This window comes from Rissa tridactyla, chromosome 27, assembly GCF_028500815.1.
Source record: "Rissa tridactyla isolate bRisTri1 chromosome 27, bRisTri1.patW.cur.20221130, whole genome shotgun sequence".
Lineage (NCBI taxonomy): Eukaryota > Metazoa > Chordata > Aves > Charadriiformes > Laridae > Rissa > Rissa tridactyla.
Window position 1 is genome coordinate 1783165 of NC_071492.1, and position 26309 is coordinate 1809473.

General features: G+C 50.1%; 3 protein-coding genes and 1 long non-coding RNA gene across 6 annotated transcripts in view; 3 read left to right on the forward strand and 1 right to left on the reverse strand.

Moving 5' to 3' along the window:
- The first annotated feature begins 1326 nt into the window (after positions 1–1326).
- LOC128901645 (tripartite motif-containing protein 15-like) lies at positions 1327–18135 on the forward strand. 3 transcript variants are annotated; one of them, XM_054183745.1, is made up of 41 exons: positions 1327–1617; positions 2554–2614; positions 2924–2944; positions 3210–3230; positions 3319–3339; positions 3402–3446; positions 5427–5447; positions 5972–5992; positions 6561–6581; positions 6856–6912; positions 7239–7259; positions 7803–7823; positions 8014–8034; positions 8186–8206; positions 8489–8509; positions 9121–9141; positions 9258–9278; positions 9390–9410; positions 9888–9908; positions 10103–10123; positions 10212–10232; positions 10489–10509; positions 10681–10722; positions 11588–11608; positions 11940–11963; positions 12332–12352; positions 12776–12796; positions 12897–12917; positions 13271–13291; positions 13589–13609; positions 13720–13740; positions 14116–14136; positions 14225–14245; positions 14385–14405; positions 14529–14549; positions 14678–14698; positions 14823–14843; positions 15316–15336; positions 15885–15905; positions 16024–16044; positions 16308–18135. In XM_054183745.1, exons 1-41 carry the CDS (start codon positions 1504–1506, stop codon positions 16817–16819), a joined length of 1569 nt encoding a protein of 522 aa, XP_054039720.1. In that variant the 5' UTR covers positions 1327–1503; the 3' UTR covers positions 16820–18135. The 3 variants fall into 3 exon arrangements, with proteins under 3 accessions (XP_054039720.1, XP_054039719.1, XP_054039721.1); XM_054183744.1 differs by having other exon boundaries at positions 6856–6876; positions 16014–16044; XM_054183746.1 differs by having other exon boundaries at positions 3426–3446; positions 6856–6876; positions 16014–16044.
- A 131-nt stretch (positions 18136–18266) lies between these two features.
- Positions 18267–23076, forward strand: LOC128901656 (E3 ubiquitin-protein ligase TRIM7-like). The gene is given in 10 exon segments (XM_054183762.1): positions 18267–18849; positions 19915–20365; positions 20865–20960; positions 21044–21274; positions 21388–21410; positions 21791–21915; positions 22108–22167; positions 22481–22800; positions 22803–22874; positions 22876–23076. Coding segments are annotated over 9 exon segments (1470 nt in total). The 5' UTR covers positions 18267–18849; positions 19915–19957; the 3' UTR covers positions 23011–23076.
- LOC128901723 (uncharacterized) lies at positions 18848–19928 on the reverse strand. The gene is made up of 3 exons (XR_008463507.1): positions 19812–19928; positions 19564–19746; positions 18848–19496 (listed from the first exon to the last, which is right to left on the reverse strand). It is a non-coding gene; the product is annotated as an uncharacterized LOC128901723 (long non-coding RNA).
- A 2402-nt stretch (positions 23077–25478) lies between the features above and the next one.
- The window catches only part of ATAT1 (alpha tubulin acetyltransferase 1), a 3575-nt gene continuing 2744 nt past the window's right edge, over positions 25479–26309 (forward strand). The window contains exon 1 of the mRNA XM_054183688.1: positions 25479–25508. Within this exon, the coding sequence (XP_054039663.1) occupies positions 25479–25508 (30 nt within the window). The remainder of the gene's footprint in view (positions 25509–26309) is intronic.

Consider the following 26309-nt stretch of genomic DNA (forward strand, 5'->3'; position numbering starts at 1 on the left):
GGTGGTGCTGTACGGCAGCATGGCGGCGCGCAGGGGGAGGCTGTACGGCAGCATGGCGGCGCGCAGGAGGGAGCTGTACGGAAAGAGGATGGGGGTGAGTGTTGGTAATGGGGGGGCTTAGGGAGAGTTCGGGGGGGGGGGGTCCTGGGGGACAGGGAGGGCCCTGCGGGGCTGGTAGGGGGGTTTGTGGGGGACAAGGAGGGCGCTGGGGGGCTGGTGGTGGGGTCTTGGGGGACAGGGAGGGTCCTGGGGGGCTGGTGGGGGGGTTTGTGGGGGACAGGGGGGGTCCTGGGGGGCTGTGGGGGGGTCTGGGGGGGACAGAGAGGGTCCTGGGGGTATGTAGGGAGGTTTTTGGGGGACAGGGAGGGCTTTGGGGGGGGCTGGTAGGGGGTTTGTGAGGACTCGGGGGTCGGGGGTCGGGGGGGGGCATCTTTTCACAGCTGAAAAATCAGGGTTCCCCATGTAACATACTTTTTTTTTTTTTTTTTTTTTTTTTTTTTTCCCCCCGGGGGGAAAATTCCCTTTTCCAGCAGGGTCACAGCCCCTTTTCCCTCAGCCCCGTGGCCTTTGGAGCTGGAGGAGGCCCCTCTGAATCTCCCGCGTCGCCCGCGCATCCTTAAATCCTTAATTTTCGGCCTTTAAAATAAAACTGTGGCTCTCCCGGCAAAAATACCCCCGTCCCGCTCCTTCGGGTTCAGAAACCGGCATCGACTTCTCCAAGCCTCTGAATAAGTTGGGTTTTTGGGGGGGTTTTTTAACCCGTTTTCTCCCTGTTTCTGGGGTGGGAAGTGCCCCTTTGCCGAAGCCGAGCCCGGAATGCTCCTCTCTAGTTGGATATTTGCCCCAATTTGGGTCATAACTAATTTCATGCTGCTTTAAACCAGGATTAAGTAGCGAACGATGAGTTTTCTGGGGATATATCCGTGGGGGAGGTCCGCGTTTTAATGCGTATTTGTCTGTTTTAAGGAAAACCTGTTGCAGAGCTTTGTAAAAAAAAAAAAAAAAATAAATAAAATTATTCTTTTTCCTTCGGTAAATGAAAATAAACTTAATTTTTAGATTTGTCTCATCGCTACGGGGGGAGCGGAGAGCTTGCTCCGCTATATATCTTTTGAGAGCTGAGATACGCGGGGAGAGGTAGATGCGTCTCGTGAGCTGCTTGCTTATATTTTTATTTTTTAAAATAACCCAAAGCGATGAGAAATCCCGTCCGGGGGAGGAGGTTTCCCCTCTCTCCTTCCCTCTCCCTCAGTCCTGGTGGGCAGGAAACACAAAAAAAACCCAGGAGAAAAGCACAAGGTTTTCCCGCGTCTCTCCTTATTTTAGGATAAATCAAACCAGAAATGGGTGCTGGATCCCTTCGGAGAGGGAAGACTTTTACCCAAAGAGGAGCCGCTCGGGATTGTCCTGCATCCAAAATCCTCGAGGGCTATTTAGGGATCCTCCAACCCTCCCCCTCGGCATTTAATCCGGCTAAAATTAGGCTCTTCCAGCTCCCTACGGATGAGTCAGGGGGGTATCGCTTTTCCCCAAAACCTGCCAAAAATCTCCACCGCAGACAACCCCCCCCGTCGCCCTAAAACGGCCCCGGTTCCGGAAAATCGACGGCAGGTCTCGGTAAGGCTTTTTTATTATTATTATTATTTTTATTTTTCCATAAAAACAGCGTAATTTGCGGGTGTTCTATTCCCGGCCGTCGGTCCGGCCGCGTCTCGAAAGCCGGGAGAAACGCGATCCCTTGGCGGCGGCTGGAAAGAGCCGGAACGAAACGATCCTGGTTTATCGAGAGTAAAACGTAGTGGTGTTCCGAGTGGTTTTGCCCCCCCTTTTTCTCCCCCCTCCTTGTCTTCCCCCCCTTTCCCCTTCTTTTCCCCTTCTTTTCCCCTTCTTTTCCCCTTCTTTTCCCCTTCTTTTCCCCTTCTTTTCCCCTTCTTTTCCCCTTCTTTTCCCCTTCTTTTCCCCTTCTTTTCCCCTTCTTTTCCCCTTCTTTTCCCCTTCTTTTCCCCTTCTTTTCCCCTTCTTTTTTCCCAAAAACAGCCTGCCGAAATACCTGGGGCCACCGTCCTGGCTGAGTTTACCTCTTTCTCTGTGAATCGAGGTCCTTACAACAGCGTCCGTCAAATGTAGCTCCTTGGAGACCCTGCAATGTATAGAAGTCGTTAATGTAACGCACAATAAACGTTCCGTCGTTCCATTTCCGATGCTTTTTCCCATCTTTTGGACCTCTTTTTGCCTTCCCGCAGCTCCAGGCACGCTGAGGACACGGGCAGGATCAGCCACGCACAAATTATAACGATTTCCCCGGCCACTTTGAGTGATTTAGGAAGAAAAAACTCCCACTACAGCTCTCTTTTTCCACCTGTAGACCAAAAAACGTCTCAAATAATGGGGAAAAACTGGGGGAAAAGCCCCTCCGTGGATTTTTCCCTCATTGTGTTTACTCACGTGGGTAAAATATTCCGGGCGTTGGCATTTTTTCCCAGAAAATGCGTTTTTTTGTAAGGTCTGTTGTCCCCGGGAACGATGTTTGAACGACCTTCCCTCTCGTCCCAGCAGGTTGACGAAGCTCTTGGAGGCGCTTCCAGTTGGGAAGCCAAGGGGATGATGGAGTCAGGTAGGGGCAACTATACTTATGTTTATATTCTACAGATTCAAAATATACAGAAAACAAAGTCCCTGCTGAGCCCCGGCTCCTTTGGCACCCGACTTTGCCAGGCCGGGGGGTGTCGGGTCCTCGCTCTGCCTGATTTTGGGCTGGTTTCTCGGTGGTTTTGGTTGGATGCTTTTCTTGGCCGTTAACAAGTTGTGCTCCATCAGGAAAATAATATTAATTGCAAGGGATGAGCCGCTCTGGTTATACCCGCCGCAAAAAAACATTTACCTGTTTGTTTATATTTTTTTCCCTTTATTTCTTCTTTTTAAGGGAAAAGGAACGCCGATCTCGGTAAGTGATTTCTTTTTCTGCCTTTTTCCATCAAAACAAGTCTCATTGATACACGTTTTCCATGGCCTTTCTTGGCTGGGGGCGCGGATTATTTAAACTCATAAATTCTACACCACCTCAACTCATAACCGCTGTAATTTTGGGAACGTTGTGGTCGACAAAGGGTGAAAAAAAAATAAAATCATTTTTTAAGACAAATCGTACTGTGCGAACAAAAAACCACCCCCAGGAGGGGGCTAAATTCTCTCTCTGTCTCTTTTTTCAGAAGAATGGGATGCAAAAATCCGTAAGTGTCACTTTTTTTTTTTTCCCCTTTCCCTCGATGGTTAAAAATTTGCTGCTCAAAGCTTGAATTAACGTTATTTTGTTTGCAGGGAAGTTAACGGAAGAGTTCGGTAAGTCATTTGCCCGTGTTTCCGCGGCGCCAGCGTTAGCGACCGCCGCCGCGTCTCTGCAGGTGTTTCTTTTTTATTTTCTTTAGAAGAAAGCGACACGGAACTCGGTAAGTGCGAGGTTTGGGGGGGTTTTGGTGCTGCTGGGAATGGGAAAGGTTCCTCTGTGTAGAGGATGGGCGCGGTAAAGCAGAAGTGAGCCTTCGGGTTTTCGGTTTGTACCCGGAGGGATGGGGATGGGGATGGAGGTGGATGGATGAAGATGGAGGGAAGGATGGGGCTGGAGATGGAGGTGGATGGAGGGATGGAGGTGGATGGAGGGATGGAGGTGGACAGATGAAGATGGATGAAGATGGATGGGAGGGATGGGGATAGGAATGGAGGGATGGAGGTAGGTGGAGGGATGGAGATGGATGAAGTTGGAGGGATGGGGATGGAGATGGATGAAGATGGAGGGAAAGATGGAGATGGAGGGACGGAGGTTGATGAAGGGATGGACATGGATGGAGATGGAGGGATGGGGATCGAGATGGATGGAGATGGAGGGAAGGATGGGGATCGAGATGGATGGAGATGGAGGGAAGGATGGGGATCGAGATGGATGGAGATGGAGGGAAGGATGGAGATGGGTGGATGGAGATGGAGGGAAGGATGGAGATGGGTGGATGGAGATGGAGGGAAGGATGGAGATGGGGATGGATGGAGAATGGAGGGAAGGATGGAGATGGGGATGGATGGAGATGGAGGGAAGGATGGAGATGGGTGGATGGAGATGGAGGGAAGGATGGAGATGGGTGGATGGAGATGGAGGGAAGGATGGAGATGGGTGGATGGAGATGGAGATGGAGGGGTGGAAGGAGATGGAGATGGAGGGGTGGAAGGAGATGGAGATGGAGGGGTGGACGGAGATGGAGGGGTGGACAGAGATGGAGGGGTGGACGGAGATGGAGGGGTGGAGATGGAGATGGAGGGAAGGATGGAGATGGGTGGATGGAGATGGAGGGAAGGATGGAGATGGGTGGATGGAGATGGAGGGGTGGATGGAGATGGAGGGGTGGATGGAGATGGAGGGGTGGATGGAGATGGAGATGGAAGGAAGGATGGAGATGGGTGGATGGAGATGGAGATGGAGGGAAGGATGGAGATGGAGATGGAGGGAAGGATGGAGATGGAGATGGAGGGGTGGATGGAGATGGAGATGGAGGGGTGGATGGAGATGGAGATGGAGGGGTGGATGGAGATGGAGGGAAGGATGGAGATGGGTGGATGGAGATGGAGGGAAGGATGGAGATGGGTGGATGGAGATGGAGGGAAGGATGGAGATGGGTGGATGGAGATGGAGGGAAGGATGGAGATGGGTGGATGGAGATGGAGGGAAGGATGGAGATGGGTGGATGGAGATGGAGATGGAGGGGTGGATGGAGATGGAGATGGAGGGGTGGATGGAGATGGAGGGGTGGATGGAGATGGAGGGGTGGATGGAGATGGAGATGGAGGGGTGGATGGAGATGGAGATGGAGGGGTGGATGGAGATGGAGGGGTGGATGGAGATGGAGGGGTGGATGGAGATGGGTGGATGGAGATGGAGGGGTGGAGATGGAGGGAAGGATGGAGATGGGTGGATGGAGATGGAGGGAAGGATGGAGATGGGTGGATGGAGATGGAGATGGAGGGAAGGATGGAGATGGGTGGATGGAGATGGAGATGGGTGGATGGAGATGGAGATGGAGGGGTGGATGGAGATGGAGATGGAGGGGTGGATGGAGATGGAGATGGAGGGAAGGATGGAGATGGGTGGATGGAGATGGAGATGGAGGGAAGGATGGAGATGGAGATGGAGGGAAGGACGGAGATGGATGGAAGGATGGAGATGGATGAAGGTGGAGGGAGGGACGGAGATGGAGGGACAGAGATGGACGGAGACGGATGGAGATGGATGAAGATGGAGGGAAGGATGGGTCTGGAGATGGAGGGAGAGGGATGGGGCTGGAAAAGGATGGGGATGGTGATTTTTAATTTTATTTTTAATTTTAGTTTTTAATTTTTAAAATTTCTATTTTAACGTTTTAAATTTTATTTTTAATTTGCAGAGGAATGCGACACAGAAAACGGTAAGTCTCCTTCTTCCCGATTTTATAAACGCGTACCGTGTTTTAAAACGAGAAAATGAAGTATTTGACGCGGTATTTGCGCTTTGGGCGGGGCCGCTGACAGCCGCTCGGGGCCCGTTTCACCTATTTCGGCTTCAAAAAGCGCAGAATTGAAAAAGTTCTTAAAAACAAAACTGACGAGAAACGCCTGTAAATAAATAGAAGAAGCGGAGATGATTTGGTCTCTTTAATATTAAGAACAAAATGAATATATAGAAGCGGTGAAAAATAATTTAATTTTTTTTTTTTTAATCTCTTTTCTCTTTTTCTGGTGGGGGGGGACACAAAACACAGAAATAGGTAAGCATCGCTTTTTTTTAATCTTGGATTAATTAATTCTGATAAGGGCATGTCATGTTTCATGAACCCCGCGTGGGCTCTGCCCTTTTATTTCTTATTTATTTGAAAGCCAAACATCTAAAGGGTAAGGTTAAGAATTCAAGCGCTTTTTTAACCCGCGTCCCAATTTCTTTCTCTGTTTTAAGGTGAACTTACAGAAGAAATTGGTAAGTCGTGATTCACCGCCCATCAAATATATATATATATTTTTTATAGCTTTGAGGCGTGTTTTAGCTGATTTTTCTTGCCCATTTTTTAAAAAAAAAAAACGCGCACAGGTGCACTAATTTTTGACACGCTTTAATAACGCCTTAAATCGCTATTTGAAATTTTACTGTAAAAAAATAAATTAATTTTTATAAATTTTAAATTTATATTTTTTTTAGAAAAATGACAGAAAAGGGGAGGGGGTTGCGGGTTGCTTTAACCAGGAAGGCCGCCATAAAGAGAATAAATGGAATTTCGGAGCCGAAGCCCGGCGGCCTCGGGCGGAGTTTTGGGGCTGTTGAGGCTGAATCCTTCCCAAACACTTACATCCTGCAAAAATCCCTTTTTCCGGTTCCCATTTGTCCCATTTTTCATGGTAAACGTTGCAAACTGCGGAGATGTGCCCAGTCTTAGATGCAAAATGTCTTTAATTTTTTGAACAAAGAAAGGAAAATAGGGTACGGTGCGTCCCCGGGGGTTCTTGAGAAAAATCAGTATTTATTTTTCTCTATTTTTCACAATTTTTAGACAATCTGACTGCGGAGCTTGGTGAGTGGTTTCTTTCCTTTCTATCTTCAGTTCACTGGGGGTTTTTTTGGGGGGAAAAGTGGTTTTTCCCCCTCAGACGCACACAAATCCAATCTGGGCGAGAAATAAAAGTCAACTAATTTTTTAAAAAAAGCGTAATTTCAGTCGGAAATCGCCAATAAAACGAAAATCTGGAGGCAGGTGGTGGGTGGCGAGCGCTTCTTGACCACCGATATTTTAATTTATTCTTCTAATTTCCTGTTATTTTATTTACCGCCTTTATTTTCTCTTTTAGAGGAACGCGATAGAAAAATCAGTGAGTGTCGTTTTTTTCCGGCGTGTTTCGGATCCGGTTCGTAAGTTATTTGGGGAACATCCGGGAGGTTTTGGGGTTGCGCCGAGATGCAAAATTTGGGCGGTTTGGCTCCGTGTTGCCTCTTTATCTCAAATATATTCCTGAAGTTTTCCTTAAGTGAGTTTTCTTGAAGTTTTCCTTAGGTTTTCCTGAAGTTTTCCTTACAATCGAGCTGTTGTCATCAATGCCTTCCCTCTGCTTAATGACCGGCTCGTTAATCTCATTAGCACCAACGCGTAGAGCGTAACTTGACCCGGGGTCGCGTCGGCGGAGAAATAAAAATCAATTTCAGGCTGATATTCATTTATTTCTTTTGATTTAAGGCAAACTTGCAGCAGAGCTGGGTAAGGAAGCTTTTATTTCCTTAAAATGACAATTCTCTTTAATTATGCAAAAGTGCTGAGTATAACAAAAATAAAAAATGGCGTATTTTGTGGGGTTTTAGGAACGGGTGGCTTTTGGGGGGGAATTCCTTCCTCAACAAGCCTTATTTTAAATTTTTATTTTTTTTAAATTTCCTTAACAAACCTGTTCTTTCAAAAATATTTCTCTGTATTTATTGGTTATTTCTTGTGTCTTTTTAGGGGAATACGATAAAAAAATTAGTAAGTAATTCCTCTTTGGATGCTCTTTTATCTCGGAAACCGGACTGGAGAGGGAATTTGGGGCTGAAAACCAGAAGATTTCTTTTTGTAGATCGAGAAACATTCGTAAAAGCATAATTTTGAAGTGTAATTATCAACATAAAGGCAATATTTGGGGAAAATATTAACTAATATTTCGGGTTTATGTTAAGAATTATATTAAATATCATTATTTGAAATCATTTGTTTATTCTTAATAATAATTTCTGCTTCTTTTTTTTCCTCCCCTTCGCTTCTTTCCAGAGGAACGTGATAGAAAAATCAGTAAGTGTCATTCATTGTTGTGGTTTTGGGGTAAAACCCCCTTGTTTTGGGGCAGAAGGAGCCCCCCGATGCCCTCTCCTTGCAAAGTGGCAAATAAGAATATGTGTGTGTGTGTATATATATATTTTTTTAAATTTTTTTCCCATGTTTCAACCCAAATAAACACAAATATTCTCTTTTCTCATTGCAGCCAAACTCGCAGCAGAAGTCCGTAAGTCCTTTTTTTCTTTCCTTTTGGAACAAAAACGATGGGTTTAGGCTTAAAAACCTCTATTTTGAAGTCAATTTTTGTCGTGTTACTTGATCTAATACCGATCTTTTTTTTTTTTTTTTTTTTTCCTTTTTTTTGCTTAATTTCAAAGGCAGACTCACGGCGCTGCTCGGTAAGTCCGAGTTGTGTCCACAACCTCCCGCGGGAATTATTTTAATTAAATCTTTGCGGGATTTTATGCAGATTTTATTGCATTTTAAAAAAAAAAAAAATAATAATCATCAAATTTCAAATTCAGATAATCAGAAAAATGAAGGAAATCAGCTTTGCAGGAAGTCGTGGAGCTGTTGGCTTCAAGACGCGTTGTCCGGGGGGAAGAGGGCAGCGCTGTGGGGGGGGAAAAACCACAAAAATTCTGGATTTTAGTCTTTTTCTCTGTTTTTTTTTCCTTCAGGGGACCGAGACTCGAGGCTGCGTAAGTGCCTTCTCCTGACGCCTGAAAGCGGGGGGTCGAGGTGGAGATTTTTAAATTTTTTTTCTACAGTTTTTTCTTTTTTTTTTTCTTTTTTTTTTTCTCCCCCCCCCCGTATTTCTGAACGCAACCCCTCGTAGCGCCCCTCGATGGGAGCGTCGCCAACATTGGTGCTTTTTCTCACGAGAACAAAATGTCACATTTCGCCATTGTAAAAAAAAAAAAAAAAAAAAAATCGCGTTTTGCCATTACGAAAAAAAAATTCACATTTCATCATTATGGAAAAAAAAAAATCGCATTTTTCTATAATGGCAAAAAAAAAAATCGCATTTTGCTGTTATGAAGGAAAAAAAATCCACGTGTTGTCATTACGGAAAAATAAAAACTGCATTTCGCCGTTATGAAAAAAATTCACAATTTGCCATTATGTTAAAAAAAAGTCAAGCCATAAAATACAAAACGTGATTTTTTTTATCTCAGAGCCTTACGTTTTTATTACCAACGTTATACGTTAGACGGAACGTAAGGTACGTGAGATTGAAGCGGAGAATTTACACTGTCGAGAGGAGCAAAATACACCCGTTTAAAATCGACTTTTCTTTCCCTTTTTTTAGGGAAACTCACTGCAGAACTCAGTAAGTCATTTCCCCTCCTGTATTTTGGGGGAAAAAAGGGGAAGGGGCAGCCAAGAGGCACTAAAAACTGATATTTTCCTTTATTTTCTAATTTTTAATATATTTTTTTTTTTTAGCAAAATGTGATGCGACAATCAGTAAGTGCCAGTTCCTCCTCCCCCGGGTTTGGTTGGGCTGATGGCGTCGAAAGGTGCTGGAATTGCTGGTAATAAAATCCGAGGGGAATTAAATTTATTTTCTGTTTTAAGGGATATTTACGGTGGAGCTCGGTAAGTCCGTTTCCTCCCTTTTGCGGTTTTTATTCAATTGGGGAAAAAAATGCAAAAAAAAAAAAAATAAAAATTAAAGTTGTGAAAAAATAAAGCTGTTGGGAAGAAATAAAATTAAATTGGGGGAAGAAATAAAATTAAATTGGGGGAAAAATTAAATTTGGGGGGAATGAAATTGCGGGGAAAATAAAATTAAATTGGGGCGGGGGGATAGAAAATTAAATTGCATTTAGAAAAACGCAATTCTAAAAGCAACCCCCAAATTTCTTTCTGCCCTTCTCCCCGTTTTTCATCGACCTGGTGAAAAACCAGCGCCGTAACGGCAGAAACAGAGAAATTTAAACCCCAAAATAATTAGAAATGTTGGGGGCTGGGGCGGAACTTGGCTCACGTTCCAAATTATGGCAACGGAGGGAAAACAGGCAGAAATTGTGAGAAATAACGCACAAGTTTAATCTTTTTTCCGCTTATTTTTAGGCGAGCAGCACACAAAAATTGGTAAGTTTTATGATTTTTTTTTATTTTTTTTTTTAATATATATATTTCTCCACCCAGCAAATTTCTGGCTTAATTTCTTGGGAGGAAATTGGACTCAGAAATGGCCATCCGTTCCCTCGTTTTTACAGGAAAACCTTAAAAAATTGTCTTAAATTTTTTTAATATTTTTTTTCCCCCCCCCCCTCTCTTTTCAGGTGAACTTACTGCAGACGTCAGTAAGTCATTTTCCCGTTAATTCCGGAATCCAAAATCGGGACGGACACCGAGCGCTGGAATAATCGTTTGTTTCCGTTTCTCTTCCAGGGGACTGCAATCGAAAAATTCGTAAGTGCCCCTTCCCACCCCCCCTTTTTTTTTTTTTTTTTAAATTGTGAGAATTACCCTTTGGAATTTATTTTTATGTATTATTTATACACCGTCTGTATAACTTCCGTTGTAAACCGATAAATTATAAACGACAACTAAAACGAACAATGTAATGGCTTTCTATTACGAATATACAATTATAAAGTGCAGAAAAAGTACAATTCCGGCGTTAAAAAGTTCTCTTTTCACCTGACGCGTGTTTCTTCGCTGCCAGGGCGGCTGCGCGAGCTGCTGGGTAAGCGCCTCCCCCTCCCCTCCCCGGCCCTAAATCCAGCCTCCAGCGCGCCCCCGATGCTGCTTTTTCGTCCTTTTTTACCCCAAAACGCCGCTACCCCGGCATTTATCAAAACCAAAAAATTGTTAATAATTCCTTTTTTTTTTTTTTTTTTTCTTTTCCTCTTTGCAGAGGAGAGGGATTCGGAAATCCGTAAGTTGGACGCGAGAATTCGTAAAAAGCGAAAATTTGTGAGCGGAATCCGTTAAATTGAGCTGTGCTGGTACTCGATTTTGTTAACAATTCCAAAAAATAAGATACATTTGGAGAAAATGCACCAGGAAAGAGGTCAGGAATTACAGGAAATTATCGGGGAGAGCTGCTCCTCTCCCCAGAGTTCTCCGTCCTGTTGGCGGAGTCGATGAAATGAGCGGAAGAATTTCTGTTCGGTTCCGATTTGCGAGGTTTTCGCTCAGGTTTGATCTTTTTCCTCTCGGATTTTTATCTATTTTTCTCGCCCTTGCCGCGGAGCGACGGCCGCAAAATTTGGGCTGCCGAAATAAAAAGAGAAGTAAACGGGCGGCGCTGCCCGGGCGGGCTTTATGTCGAGTTAAAAACGTGCGGTTGGAGAAAAAGCGGGAGTTTATTCATTTCTCTTCCGTTTGTCCGTTTGTTTCATTTTTAGGAAAGCAGGATGCCCTCATCCGTAAGTGTTGCGTCTGTTTTCTGGGGAATTAGATGCCGGGGTGGGGTGGGGGGGGTGACAAGCACTTTATTTTAATTTTCTAACTTTCATTTATTATTTTAATTTTTTACTTCTATGCTTATTTTTTATTTTTATTTTAACTTACGTCTTGTTTTATTATTTTAAATTTTATTTCAATCTCTGTGTCGTTTTACTGGATGGGAATTCGCGTTCTTTATCAAAGAAAGAAATAGCTAAAATTAAGTTAAGAGGCGTAAAGTATCTGCCCCCGCTGGAGGATTTCGGGTGCCTTCAATCCCCCCCCGGCCCGGCCCCACCTTCTGGCTTCCTCGGGAAGGAAAAACACCAATTCAAACAATTTTATTTGTTTTGTTTTTTTTTTTCCTTTTTAAGGAAAATTGACGGAAGAGCTCGGTAAGCCGCTTCTGTTCCTTTCACAACGTGGATTTGGGATTTTGGGGGTGGGGTTTTTTTGATTTTTTTTCTCAAAATTTTGAGAAAATATCTCAAAATTCGCGCTTTCTCCAAACGTCTCGATTTGGAGAAAAAAATGTCTCAAAATTCGCGCTTTCTCCAAACGTCTCGAATTTCTCAGAACTCACCATAACGGTAGCAGTAGACGGATAAAGGGCCGGCGGCGAGTTTTAAAAATAAAATAAAACCAGATTAAAATCCGTTTAAAGCTCTGGGGCAGAAAAGGAAAAAAAACCTGCGTTTCACCTTTTTTTCTTTCTCTCTCTATTAGAGGAGCGGAAGGAAGAGGCAGGGGGTGAGTGAGCTTTTCCTGCCCCTCCAAAAACAATTCAGGAAGTTGAGATTTGAAATTCTATTTAACATTTTATTCATAATAATACCTTATTTGTAATTATTCAGGTGTGTGTATATATTAAAAAAGCCCGTGTACGTACGTGTGTATATGAAAATAAATAAATATATATCTCTCTCTCTCTGCACAAATCCCCCGTTAAGGTTCAAGGCTAAAAACCTAATTTAATTATGGGACCGAAACAAAAACTATAGGAATTCTGATTATTTTTAATTTTCTTTTTAAAAAAGCCTTCTGGGGGTGAAACAAAAAGCGCTCGGTTCTGGAGCGGGTGACGCCAAATTAATTAATTCTTCTCCTTCCTTTTGCAGATGGAGCCGCGGAGGAGCCGGGTAAGATCCGACAGGAAAAGGGAGGGCTCGGGTTCCGCGCGCGTTCGGCCGCCGGGGCTGGATTGGGGGTTTTTTCCTTTAAAAGAGTTAAATGCCATGAGTTTGTATGATTATAAATGCCATTTAATTAGCTTCCAGATATTATTCGATAAAATAATAAATATAAAATAATAGAGGCTAAGAATTCTGATTTTTTTTTTCTCTTTTTCGTGTCAGAATTGTGATTTATTTTTTTTTCCTACTTATTTTTTCCCTCTTCTTTTTTTTTAATAAGAACTCTGATTAATTTTTTTTCCGGTTTATTTTTTTCCCTACTTATTTTTTCCCTCTTCTTTTTTTTTTAATAAGAACTCTGATTAATTTTTTTTCTGGTTTATTTTTTTCCCTATTTAATTTTTTCCCTCCTTCTTTTCTGGTTCCCAGAGGAGAGTGACCTGGAGAGGGGTGAGCGTCGCTTTCTCCCTGCCACGGCAGAAAAACCTTTTGATTTGACGGAATCCTCCTTAAACGCGCGATGAAAACTTTCTGTTTTTCCTCTTTTCAGACGAACTCATGGAAGAACTTGGTAAGTCCTTTCCTTCCTTTGCCAACACCAAATACCCGACGTTTCGCTCCGTTTTTCCTGTTGAATTTGGGTTATTTGTGGTCTCTTGTCACGACGAGTGAGCGACGCAAACGTTGGCAAAGTTTGACACTGAAAATCTTAATTTTAAAATTTTAAACTTTTAAATTTAAAAAAAAACCCTGAATTTTACATCATCCGAAGCAGCTTTTTCTGTTTCTCCACAATTTAACTGCAGAAGTGGAGGAAATTTGGGTCTTCTAATAACAGAGGGATTGAATAATAGTAGAGAAGGAGAAAATATCTGGGAAATAACCGAATTCTAATGGAAATCCGTGTTTTTTCTCTCTCTTAAGACAAAGTCACTGAAGAACTCGGTATGTCATTATTTAATTTTTTCTCTTTTTAGCCTTTAACAAAAGCTCTTTGGAAGGTTTTCTTTGTTGCTGGGATATATCAAACGTTGATGTCACAAAAACCAGCGGGAAACGAGAGCCAACAGGAAATGAAATCTCAAATCATTATTATTATTGTTTCAAAGAACTATTATCGAATTAATTTTAAAAATTACTGATAAGAAGGCGGCGTTTGGGAGAAAAATCTTGTCTCTGATGTAAAATCAACAGAGACGTTGTGAATTGGTTTTAACCTTGGGTTTCTCCCTTGTTTTTTAGGGGAACGTGATAAAAAAATAGGTGGGTTTTGTTCTCATTTCCCGGCTTTGGGGGCGTAGTTTTTTTCAGCCCTCCCTCAACCAGTTGGGCACAGAAATTCCTAATTATTTCATTTATTTCTTTCCTTTAAGAGGAAATCACTGAAGAGCTTGGTAAGTCTTTTTTTTTTTTTTTTTTTTTTTTAACATCCTTAATTTGATTTTTTTTCACCCTTAATTTTAATTTTTTCCACCCTTCCTGTCTCTTTTTCCACTCCTAATGTTCTTTTTTGCCACCCTGTTGCTCTTTTACGTTGTTTTAAATTTTGTGGTTTCTTTTTTAATCTCAGTTTAGAAGAAAAAAAAATCATGGGTCAAGTAAAAATAATAATTATTATTAATAATTATTATATTATGGATTTTATTAATAACAACAACACTGTGGGGGGAAATTGTCAAGTTGCAATTTGTAGATGATGCAAACCCACAAAAAATAAAGGGAGAAACTGTTAAATTATTTTTTTTTTTCCCTTTTTTTCCTCTTTTCAGCGGAACGGGGGGCACGGATCAGTAAGTGTCGTTCCTTCTGCCTTTATTAGGACGGGGGGAAAAAAAATACGTTAATAACTAAAACCACTTTTCCTTTTGCTCTTTGTAGACGAGCTCACTGCAGAGCTGGGTAAGTCCGATTTTTTAAAAAAAAAAAATCAAATTTTTGCGAATATCTCAGATTTCAGTTGGTTTGGGTAGGATTAATTAGGAATAACTTCTTTTTTCTTTTTTTTTTCCCCTTTTCCTTCCTATTTTTCCATGTTTAGGAGAACGTGATGCCAAAATCGGTGGGTGTCCGTCTCCCGCCCCAATCCCACGGGGCTCGGCGCTGGGAATTATGACTTTTAGTTTCATTTTAATCGTGAAAATAATGAAAATTGTTTGGGGGGGGGGTGTGTTTCTCTTTTAAGATGAACTGTCTGCGGAAGTCGGTGAGTATTTTTTTCTCTGCCTTCCAAAAAACGCAGTTTATGGTCTGTATTTTCGTATTATTTTTTATAGGAAGGGGGAAAAAAATAGGTTCTAACAAATTTTTATTTTATCGTTTTCCTTTATTTAGAAAAACGCGATAGAAAGATCGGTGAGTACGAAACTCCTTCCCAAAAAGTGAACGTTGGGATTTTGTAAGATGGTAAAAAATTTTTTTTTTTTTTTTTTTTTAATTAAAAACCAAAAATATCCTTTCTTTTTTCCTTTCGTTTCAGACGAACTCACTGCAGAGCTGGGTGAGTCGCTTGGAAGGGAAAGACAAATACGGGAGTCTGTGATTGTCTCCTATTTTTTTTTTTTTTTTTTAATTAGTTTTTTGTGCTTTTTTCTGAGCTGCTTTGGGGGATTTTACGGAAACTTGCGCTAATGGAGATCAAGTAGAGAGAAACTATAAAATATATATAACTAAGTATTTTTTCATTATATTAAGTATTTTTACATTAAGTATTTTTCCGTTATAGTAAGTATTTTTCTGTTATATTAAGTATTTTTCCGTTATATTAAGTATTAGGGTTTTATCTCTAATAATTGTGCTGCGTCGTTGTGTTCCCGGATGGTCACGTGTCACCGATGCCGTGACAATCGATGCAAACGGCGACGGTCGCCCGGCACAGAAACACGTAGTTTTGCTTTGGGAGCCCAGAAGGTCTCCGAAAGCCGTGACACGAAACACAAAATAACCAGTTTTTTTCCCCTTTCTCTTTTCAGAGGAATACAAAGCAAAAACGCGTGAGTGGCCTTTTTCCTCCCCTTCCGGCGCGGCGAAAAACGCGGGAGATTTTGGGGGCATTTTAGGAGATTTTTTTTTTTTTTTTTTTTTGTCCGCAAACTCCACAACCGATGCCCTCGATTGTAGCCCAAATTCTCCCATTTCTCTCGTTTCTAAGGTGAAACCGAAGTGAGGATTCGTGGCGCGGACACAAGTCTCCGTTTGCTCCCATTTCACAAGAGTTTCGTCTCGCGCCACGGGAGAAAAAAAACAAACGCTTTTGGGGGGGGGAAGGAAGGAAATAAAAACTTTGCGTCAACTGGGGGCATTTGGAATTGAAAAAGATGTTATTAATTCTTAATTTCACTGCTTTTAAATTTTATTTATTTTTTTATTTAATTCAATGCCACTTTTAAATTTTATTTAATTTGAATTCTTAATTTAATTTATATACATTTTTATTTAATTTTATTTAAATTTTTATTTAGCTTATTTAAATTTTAAAATTTATTTCCATTTTTGTTGGGTTTTTTTTTTTTTAATTAATTTTTTTTTTTTTCCTTTTAAGGCAAATGCATGGAGGAGCACAGTAAGTGCTTTTTTGGGGTTTTTTTTTCCTCCCGTCGACAAACGCGACTTTTGCTTTTGGCTGGAAGTTTGTGTCGCCGTCAGTAACGTTGCATTGTGCGTTTTTTGGGTTTTTTTAGGGAAAGAGGAAGAAAAGATGGGTAAGTAATGTCGGGGAAGAGGGAATAAAAAAGGGTAAGTAATGCAGGGGAAGAGGAAGAAAAATGGGTAAACGATTTGATATTCTGACTTTCTGAACGGTGTCGCGTGGGGAAACGCGCATCAAGTTCCCGACCCTTGACCTACAGAAGGCCAAGACGACACCAGTCCTTGGGCGAAACGAAAGAATTTAAAATTCAATAAGTTTAATTCTCTTTTTCGCCCCTTTTTTTTTTTTTGCCCCCTTCCTCCCCCAATTCCACAGCAAACGTGACGCTGGACCCGGAGACGGCCCACCCCCGCCTGGTCCTCTCCAAGGATCTGAAGAGCGTCAGGTGGGAATACGTTCTCCGGGAGTCTCCCGACAGCCCCGAGCGCTTCGACGTCGACCCTTGCGTCTTGGGTTGCGAAGCCTTCACCTCCGGGAGACACTGTTGGGTGGTGGACCTCACCGAGGGACAGTACTGCGCCATCGGGGTCACCAAAGAGTCCCTGCGGAGGAAGGGACCCATCGGCTTCAATCCCGAGGAAGGCATTTGGGCGGTGCAGCAGTGGGGCTTTCAGAACCGCGCCCTCACCTCCCCTCCGACCCTCCTCAACCTGCCGCGGGTCCCCAAGAAGATCCGCGTCTCCCTCGACTACGAGTGGGGAGAGGTGGCCTTTTACGACGTGGAGAACAAAATCCCCATCTTCACTTTTCCTCCGGCTTCTTTCGCCGGGGAGCGGATCCGGCCATGGTTTTGGGTGGAGCTGGGTTCCATCTCTCTGGTCCGATGACCCTGGCCGTCCTCCTCGCGCCGAGAACGCGGCGCCGGCGGTGAGCAGGTGGCTTGAGGGGGCAGGAGGGGTGGTGGCAACGCCTTTCTCCATCCCGACACCAACAGGTTGGTGGTTAAAGAGCAGCAGGAGAGAGGAACGCTCCCGGGAAGAGCTCCCCAATTCCCAGTCGAGTGCTCCAACCGTCGTCGTTGAAGGAAAAGCAGCCCATTCGCGTGTCCTCGGGGCGGCAGAAGATCTGCCCAACCTCAACCCAACGTCCCATCGTTGCAGTTCCAACCTGCAGGAACGTCAGGTGACCTGCAGGGAGGCGTAGGCTCCTCCTTCGGTTGATGGAGAGAGGTGGGCACCAGGGTAAGTCACCCGTCCCGCTGCCCACGTCGCTCCAGTTGTGAGTCCAGGCTCCCCCCAGCGTTTTCTTCTCCTCAGTTGGTGGTTGACGTGTAGATTTCAACCACTTGAGCCACTTTTATGGTAGGCAGAAGGAAATAAGCTCTTCTGGGGGGCACCTCGTCTCGTCCAGACGTAGATGTCAAAATAGGACAGGCACATCGTGCTTTCCCTCTGCCTGTCGCTCTTCGCCGACGGTTGGGGGACGCTCTTCGCCGACGGTTGGAGAAGTCTACGCTTGGAAGAGATTAAACAAAGGACGTGGCAAACCCTCCGTGACTTTCCTCGGAGCTCCAAGGCGCCTGGTCAATGCCGTCGGCTTCGTGTAGCCACATCTCCACAGGTTTCCTCCCCAAATGCTCCAGCCACTGTGCTGCTGGTCAAGGCGTTGCTCCTGATGCCCTTCATACCGGAGCTGGACGCAGCCGTGTCCTCTGGCAGGACGAAATTTGCCTCAAAATCAGGTGATTTTATTCCAGCTGGTTTAGCCGGAGTCCGCGAGTTGAGCTCGGGCTTTGGGAGAAGAGAGAAGCCAACTCAAGACCAAGCTGGTGTGATGCCCTCAGGTGGAACCTGGGGCGCCAGACATCCAGAAGAGGTTGGAAGAGGCTCGCACCAGCCACGAAAGCTTCCAGTGAGGTACTGGGAGCTCTAGAGCCAGATTCATCTCAAGCCCGTGCTGGAGACCCACCGGGGGCCAGCTCTGCTGGACGGTGAGGGACATCGCTGAAGCTGCTGGGGGGGGATGGACACCGTGGTCTTCACCTTCCGCGACATCTCACTGCGCTTCCGTCACGCTCCTTGATTCCTCTCTAATCCCTGCTGGTTCTTGGCCACCTTAAAACCTGAAATCTCGTCTCTCTGCCCCGTCCGTGGGACGACCAACTGGGGGGTTCCCGGCTGACAATAAACCCCTTGAGACTCTCCCAGAGCATTCGGTTTCTTTTTCCGGCCGGTGGAAGGTGGAGCCCTCCCGGCCCCTTCGCGGCCCCCTCGCAGCATCTCGCCCCACCTGCCCTCCGAAAAACGGGGGACGTTTGAGGTGGATCCCGTTGTGTTGATGCCGTCGGGGAGGGACGCGGTCACCCACCGCCAACGGCCAGAACATCTCGGGGTCTCCACCCAGTGGGTTTGGGGGTGTTTTCCTGCAGTTCTTCGGGCCAAAACCCTTCATTTTTGCCCCAGTTGTGGTGACACTGGTGTAGGGTGGGGCGGGAGAAGGACCCAAGAGCTTTATTTTTGGGCCCCCGGTGATGGCCAAGGCGGGTGGTGACCCCCCCCCCCGGGGAGGTGGCCGCGCTCGGATGGTCCCAGTGTTGCGTCGGTCGCCAACGAGATTTTATCCCGTAGCTAAAAACGACGAAAGTATTTTCAATCCGAGCTTTATCTCGGGTGGAAAAATCCGCGCCGGGGCCACTGATCCCCGGAGGGACGTAAGCGAGCCGGTCCCTGGCAGGGTGACACCACCGGGCAGCGCATTCCTCCCCGCGTTTCCTTAAATAGGGCTGATATTTTCCTCTCTGTCCTCCGCGTGATCCCGCTCCGAGCTGGGACGGCCCCCGGAGAGGAGCCCCGGGGACTGAATCACCCCACGCTTGGATAAAAATCCCCAAAGCTCTTGAGTTTCTGCCACCCAACGGGTGAGTTCCTCTTTGGGGGCCGTGGGGGACGTCCCGGCAGAGGGAACCGGCGGCGCCTTGGCATTGCCGAGATGTTTTTCCACGTGGAAACACGAAGGGTTGTGAAGTTCGGGTGCCATTTCTCAAGGTGGGGGCGGGGCGGATCGCGTCGCTTCGGTCCTGCTTCCAGGTTCTGCCTCCGCTGCTTCCCTGGATTAAAATTAATTCCCAATAAAAGGAAAGCGGCAAGAAGACATAAAAAAAACGCCTTCCAACACGGTTTCTCTGCAGCGTTGGAGGGTTCTGCTGCTGGGAAGTGCTTTGGCCCGTGTTTGAAGGGTGGGAAGGAGACATTGGGGGGGGGACACCAGGTCGCGTTCCAGCCAGGGAGCAGATTTTGGGGACTTTTTGGGGACAAAATGGCAGTTCCCACCAGGTGGGAAGGCTGGTTCCTTCGCCTTTGGCCATCCCAGGAGCGGAGACGCCAACCTGAGATGTCAACGCAGGCTTGGACGTAGGCGAGACAACCCTCGATGGCCGAGAGATGGGCGTTAATGGCCAAGGCTTGCGAGAGGGCAGTTCATCCCCTCCTCAAATTAACGTCCTCCTCGAATGAACATCTAGGAGAGATGAGACTTTCTCCTCCCCTTCTCTAGGAGAGATGAGACCTCCTCCTCCCCTTCTCTAGGAGAGATGAGACCTCCTCCTCCTCCCCTTCTCTAGGAGAGACGAGACCTTCTCCTCCTCCCCTTCTCTAGGAGAGACGAGACCTTCTCCTCCTCCCCTTCTCTAGGAGAGACGAGACCTTCTCCTCCTCTCTAGGCTTCTCTAGGAGAGATGAGACCTTCTCCTCCTCCCCTTCTCTAGGAGAGACGAGACCTTCTCCTCCTCTCTAGGCTTCTCTAGGAGAGATGAGACCTTCTCCTCCTTCTCTAGGAGAGACGAGACCTTCTCCTCCTCCCCTTCTCTAGGAGAGATGAGACCTTCTCCTCCTCTCTAGGCTTCTCTAGGAGACATGAGGCCACCTCCACCGCTCCTCCTTCCTCCACCCACGCTGAGACCTTTTCTATCTTCCCTCGCTTGCAGGCACCAAGGGGAAGAGGAACGAGAGGCTGGAGGAGCTGCTGCCATGGCCTCCAGTTCATCTAGAGCAGGGGAAGGAGGAGAAGACAGCACCCACCGCACCGTCCCACAGCACCCTGCCCACCTGGGCTCCGACCCCACCGTCTGCGGAGGTGGGACGACCCGATCCTGGCCGGAGCGAGGAAGACTTGGAGATGCCGAAGCAGTTGGCCACCGAAGCCGGCTCAGGAAAGGGAATTTCCAACCCAAACTGCGCTTGGAGCGTTTAGAGGAGAAGCTGAAGCTCTTGGGGCTGGAAGGCGGGAGGGAGGAGAAGACCCATCTCTGCTCCTGGCGCAGGGGGACGGTCGCCTCCGAGGCTGCTGCGAAAGCGTCTGGCTCCAGCCGTGACGGACCAAGGGCCGGTGGAGGTCCCACCGCGGCCCACGCAGAGGAACCTGCCCAGGAGGACGAGGTCAGGTCCGCGACCGAGCTTGGGTTGGGCCTTTGCTGAATTTGTGTTTTTTCCGACCAATTTAAGGGATTCTCAGGTTTCTTTGAGCGTCTCGGGATCGCAGGCTTCGAGCCAGCTGGGAAGTTCTCGGGGGCTGTTATTTTCTCCCCCCCCCCGTGAAAATAAATAGACGGCAATAATTGGGGAGAGCTAGAAAAAAAAAAAAACAAAACTCTTTTTGGCTAAAAATATGAAAAAAATACTGATTTTCAGATTAAGCCCCGAATCGGTCGACGGGTATTTTCCGATCGATTTCATGCGAGAATGAAAGTGGCTCCCCTCTCCTCCCCCCGCGTCTTCTCCGTCCTCCTCGCCCACCTTGCCATTTATTTATTCCCCCCCCCCCCCCCCCGAATCGGGAAGTGTTTCCCAAAACGGGGGCGTGTTCCCAAGCATCCCGCCCCTTCCCCGCTTCTAGACCCACTTCCCCACCCTCCCAGTCCATTTTTTCGTCTTCCAGGAGCAAACACGCCGTGACCTGGAGAAGCTCAAGAAGCGAAGGGAGGAGCTTTTGGGCGTGAAAACGAGCGGAGAGAGGCGATTCCGGGAGTTTTTGGTAAGTAGCTTCTTGGTTGCCACCAAAAGCCGGAGGTGCCGGGCCGGCGTCGGTCCATGGTGGTGTCCACCCACGTCCCCCAGACGCGGACGGAGGCCGAGCGGCAGAAGGTTGTGTCGGAATTCCGGCAGCTGCGCCGGTTTCTGAAGGACCAAGAGCTCGTCCTCTTGGCTGGGCTGGGAGAGCTGGGCAGGGAGGCGACGAGGAAGCAGGAGGAAGAGGAGACCAGGATCTCGGGGGAGATTTCGCTCCTCGACGTCCTCGTCTGCGAGAGGGAGAAGAAGCTCGAGCAACCCCCGGGCGGGTTCCTGCAGGTCCGGATGCTCCACCGGGCGAGACGGGAGAGGGTCCGACGTCGCCTTGCTCGGAGCCTTCCCCCAGTTTTGGGTGGGAAACTGAGGCTTTTCTCTCTCTCTTTCCGCCCCAGGACGCCCGGAGCTCCCTGGGCAGGTTCGTGCTCCTCCAGCACCCACCTCTCAGCAGCCGGGGGAGGGCTCCCCGCAGCAGCCTTGCGGTTTCTGGGACAAAAACGGACGGTTTTGGCAGCTCGGGCAGGGCTGGGAACGGAGCTCGGAGGGGCGTGGAGGCAAGAAGGTGGCCCTGAACCCCGGCGTGGGGACACCGGGAGAGAAAGCACCGGAAAACTGGAGCTTCTCTTGGCCGCCAGGGCAACGGGGAGCCAAGCGTCCTCCCGTAGAGAGCTGCGTGGCCTGGGACGGAGGGACGTTCCGGGGACGGCCACCTCGCCCACCACCGCGCGGGGGGAGGAGGGATGGTCCCGGCATCTCCTCCCGTCAGGACGTAGTCCCGTATCTCAGGTTTGCGTCCAGGTGGGAGACGGGCCGCGCGGGGAGGACGGAGACCGAGACCGAAACCTTCTCGGACCTGGAGCGGAGGCTCCGTGCCGTCTCTCGCCAAAACGACGTCCTCCGAGAGGCGCTGGGGAGATTCCAAGGTACCCTGGAGCCGGAGCCGCTCCCTATTTTCTCTGCCGAGGGAGGGGGGGGCGGCTCGCTCCGCTGCCGGTTTTCCTATTTTCCCAAGAAAAAAAAAAAAAAAACCAAAACAAACCACAGCAGGACACGAGAGCGAGCAGAATTCCCGGCCAGAGAAATGTGATGTCCAACCTCTGTTCTTCATCCCCCAGACACTTTGCCGGCTGAACTGGAGAAAGAGGGAGGAGCGCCTCCAGGAGAAGATGGAAAAGGTGAAGGGTTGGGTGTTTTTTTTTTTTTTTTTGGAGGGAAGGCTCCGGAAAGGTCATTTTTAGCCCCAAAGAGCGCTTAAAACTGGTTGGGAACCGCGGGGCTGAGCTCGCGTTGAGGTTCCTCAAGCCGGGGAGGAGCTCTGCCCTGTCCTCCAGCACGGAGAAGAGCATTCCCGAGCAGGAAGACGTGGAGATATCTCCGCTCCCACGCGGACGCGTGACGCTCCGGCTGGAGCGGGGCTGGGTGTTTTGAGGGGGGGGGGAAGGTGACGTCCTCCCCCAAGGTCACCGTTCTCCTCCCCCTCCCCGGCAGCATTCGTGACTCTGGACCCCGACACGGCCAACGCCCGGCTGGTGGTGTCCCGGGACCGCCGCGGGGTGGGATGGAGGGACGGGGGGCAGGATCCGCCCCCCACCCCCCAGCGCTTCGACGCCTCCCGCTGCCTCCTGGGCCGCCGGGGCTTCGCGACGGGGAGACGCTGGTGGGAGGTGGAGGTGGCCGGAGACGGCGCCTGGGCCCTGGGGGTGGCCCGAGGCTCCGTCCCCAGGAAAGGTTGGCTGGAATTTCAACCGGAGAAAGGGATCTGGGCCCTGGGACGCTGCGGGAACCGGTACCGCGCCTTCACTTCCCCGTCGCCGCCACCTTCGCCGCCGACGACCCCCCCGGGGCAAGCGGGGGGAGGGTGCGGGTGGCCCTGGATTACGACGGGGGGGCGAGTGGCCTTTTCCCTGGGGGGGGGGCAGCCCCCCCTCTTTACCTTCCGAAACGCCGCTTTCGGGGGGGAGAGCGTCTTCCCCTTCTTCTGGGTGGGGAGAGGGTCCCACCTCCGCCTCTGCCCCTGAGCCTGACCCCAACCCTTTTTTTTTTTTTTTTGGGGGGGGGGGGACACGGATTTTCTGCTCCTTCCTTTTGCCTTGGCGTTTTTTAATGATGGGGCGAGAGAATCTTTAAAAATAATAAAAATAAAAAATACGGTATTTCCCGGCCGTGTTTAGCGGCGGCTGCTGGGGCCAAGCCTTGGGGGGGGGGGGGGCATTGGGGACAGCGGGGGGGGGACACACGTCCTGCCCTGGCCTCTGAGGTCCCCAAGGTGCCAGGGCACGGCTGGGGGGGGGGGGGGGGGGTGTCCCGATGCTTGAAGCCCCCCCCCCCAACCCCCTTCTTGTTCACCCCGTTGACCCCCCCCCACAGCCCCCCCCCGGCGCTGGGTCTCACGGTCACGGGGTGGGGGGGGGGGGGTGGGTTCCAGGGTGGGATGGGCACCGCGGGGGGGGCGGGAATGATCCTCGTAACGAGTAAATAACGATAAACCTAAAACTAATTAAATAATAACTAAAGCAGCAAAGGGCCCAGGGGAGCGGCGCAGGGGCAGCACCCGACGACGACCCCCCCCCGCCCCCAAAGGACCACCCTGTGACACCCCCTCTCCCCCCCTTGGGCCACCATCTGACACACACACCCCCCCCCCCCAAACCCAGCATCCCAACCCCCCAGGCCAGCGTCCAACGCCCCTGGACCAGTGTCCCACCCTCCTGGGCCACCATCCACCCCCCCCCCCCCGGACCACCATCCCAGCCCCCTGGACCACCATCCCAAGGCCTGGACTACCATTGGACCCCCCCTCCCCCCTGGACCACCATCCCACCCTCCTGGACCACCATCCCAAGGCCTGGACTACCATTGGACCCCCCCCTCCCTGCCCCCGGACCACCATCCCAGCCCCCTGGACCACCATCCCAAGGCCTGGACTACCATTGGACCCCCCCTCCCCCCTGGACCACCATCCCACCCTCCTGGACCACCATCCCAATGCCTGGACTACCATTGGACTCCCCCCTCCCTGCCCCCGGACCACCATCCCACCCCCCTGGACCAACATCCACCCCCCCCCTCCGCCCCGGACCACCATCCCAAGGGCCTGGACTACCATTGGACCCCCCCCCTCCCCCACCCCTGGACCACCATCCACCCCCCCCTCCACCCTGGACCACCATCCCAACGCCTGGACTACCATTGGACCCCCCCTCCCCCCCTGGACCACCATCCCACCCCCCTGGACCACCGCTGAGCACGTGCCGGGGGAGAGGAAAAATCCCTTAATATCCTCCCCCCCCCCAGCTTATTTTTCACTTCTTACTATTTTTTAAATTTATTTATTTATATTTTTGGGGGGGGGGGGGGTTGCAGCCAGCCGCGCCCAGGGCTGAAGAAGGGCTGGGGGGGGTGGGGGGGGGTGATGAAGAGCCGGGGGGGGGGGGTGATGAAGAGGAGGGACGAAGGCAAGTGGTCAATGAGCAAAAACCATCTCCCGGCAGCCGCAAACTCTGCGGGTGCCCCCCCCCCCCCCGCCCCCCCCCCGCGCCTCCCCTCGGCTTTTTCCGGGTTTCCCCGCAAAAAACGCGGCCGGCAACTGGGAACGGCCACGAATCCGCTGCGTTGGGCGTCCCGGGGACCCCCCCCCCCCCCCGGTAGATCGGGGACCCCCACCCCCCCCCGGTAGATGGGGAAGGGGCAGAGGGGGGGGGACACACAAGGAAGCGCATCCCTCCCCCCCCCCCCCCCGCGAGGTCCCGCGACCCCCAGCATCGCTCGCCCCGAGGAGGCCACAAAAAGGGATTTTTAGTTCTTTTTTTGCGGGGGGGGACACACACACACACACCCCCCACATCGCCATCAGGAAGGTGGTGGGAGCCCCCCCCCGCCACCGCCAGCTGGGGAAGGGTGTTGGGGGGCGTGGGGGGGGGGGGGGGTTTGGCCTCCCACCCCCCCCAAAAAGAGGGTTTTTCAGCCCAGAATCGGGCTGGGGGTGGACGAAGGGGGAGCGACGGCGGCGCCCGCGGGGGGAGAGGAGCCGGGCGACCCCCGGCCCGTCCCTGGAGGTGAGGAATTGGGGGGGGGGCACGGGGGGGGGCAGGGAGTTGGGGGGGGGGGGTGGGGAGAGGACACGGACCCCTCGGAGCGGGGCCGGGGAGGCCGCGGAGCTGGTCCAAGGTCGGAGTGACATTTTGGGGGGGGGAGGGGCTCCAGGAAGCTGGGGGGGGGTCTTGATTTTTGGGGGGGGGCCATGGGATGATGGGGGCCAGGTTTAAACTGAAAAAGGGGAGATTTAGGTGAGAAACGGAGAAGAAATTCTTAATTCTGAGGTGGGGGAGACGGCGGCCGCAGAGGGTGGAGGTGCCCCGTCGCTGGAGGGGGTTCAAGGCCGGGTTGGAGGAAGGAGGAGCCCAGGGATGGGGGGGTGTGTGTGCGTCCCCCCCCCGGCTTGTGGAACTGGGGGGTCTTTACGGTCCCTTCCCACCCAACCGGGTCTATGGTCGCCCTCATCTCACCTCGGCGGCTGGTGAGGACCCTACCGCTGGGGGACGCCCCTTTGGAGACCATCCTCCATGACGGGCGTCCTCCTCGTCGGTGTCCGGTCCCCGTCCCCCCCCGTCCCCCCCCACCAAAAAAAAAACCGGTCGCCCACGTAGCGGGACCCATCCCACCATCCCGGGGCAAAACCGTCACCCCGATCTCCATCCAACCCCCGCAGGCGCCGGGACGCGGCGGGAGGACGGGGGAGGCCGCGGGGAGCGGGGGACGTCCCGGCGGAGCCGAAGCGGGCGGGACGGTGGTGAAATCCGCCGGGAAGGACCAGGGAAGAGCTTCCGAGAGCGAGCCGGGGATGGAGGGACAGCCGGAGACCGGGGCGGGAGGATGAACTCACCCGGCAGCTCTTCCCGGAGGAGGGTCCCCACGAGCGTTCCCACTGCCAGCGACGCTTCCAGGCCACGTCCGAGCCCGTTTGCCACCAGCGGCCGCACCAGGGAGGGAAGACTTTCGGCTGCCGAGAGCGCGGAAGGAGTTTGGCAGAGCTCGGCCCCCAGTTCCCACCGGAAAAGCCACGTGGTGGAAAAACCCTACCGGTGCTCCACGTGCCAGAAGCTCTTCCAGGACGGGTCCACCCTCCTCCGCCACGAGCGGAGCGCACACCGGGGAGAAGCCCTACGCGTGCCGGGAGTGCGGGAAGAGGTTCTCCCGCCGCTCCAACGTCGTCGTCCACCGGCGCACCCACACCGGGGAGAAGCCCTTCCAGTGCTCGGAGTGCGGGCAGAGCTTCAGCCAACGCTCCAACCTCTTCACCCACCGCGTCGTCCGCACC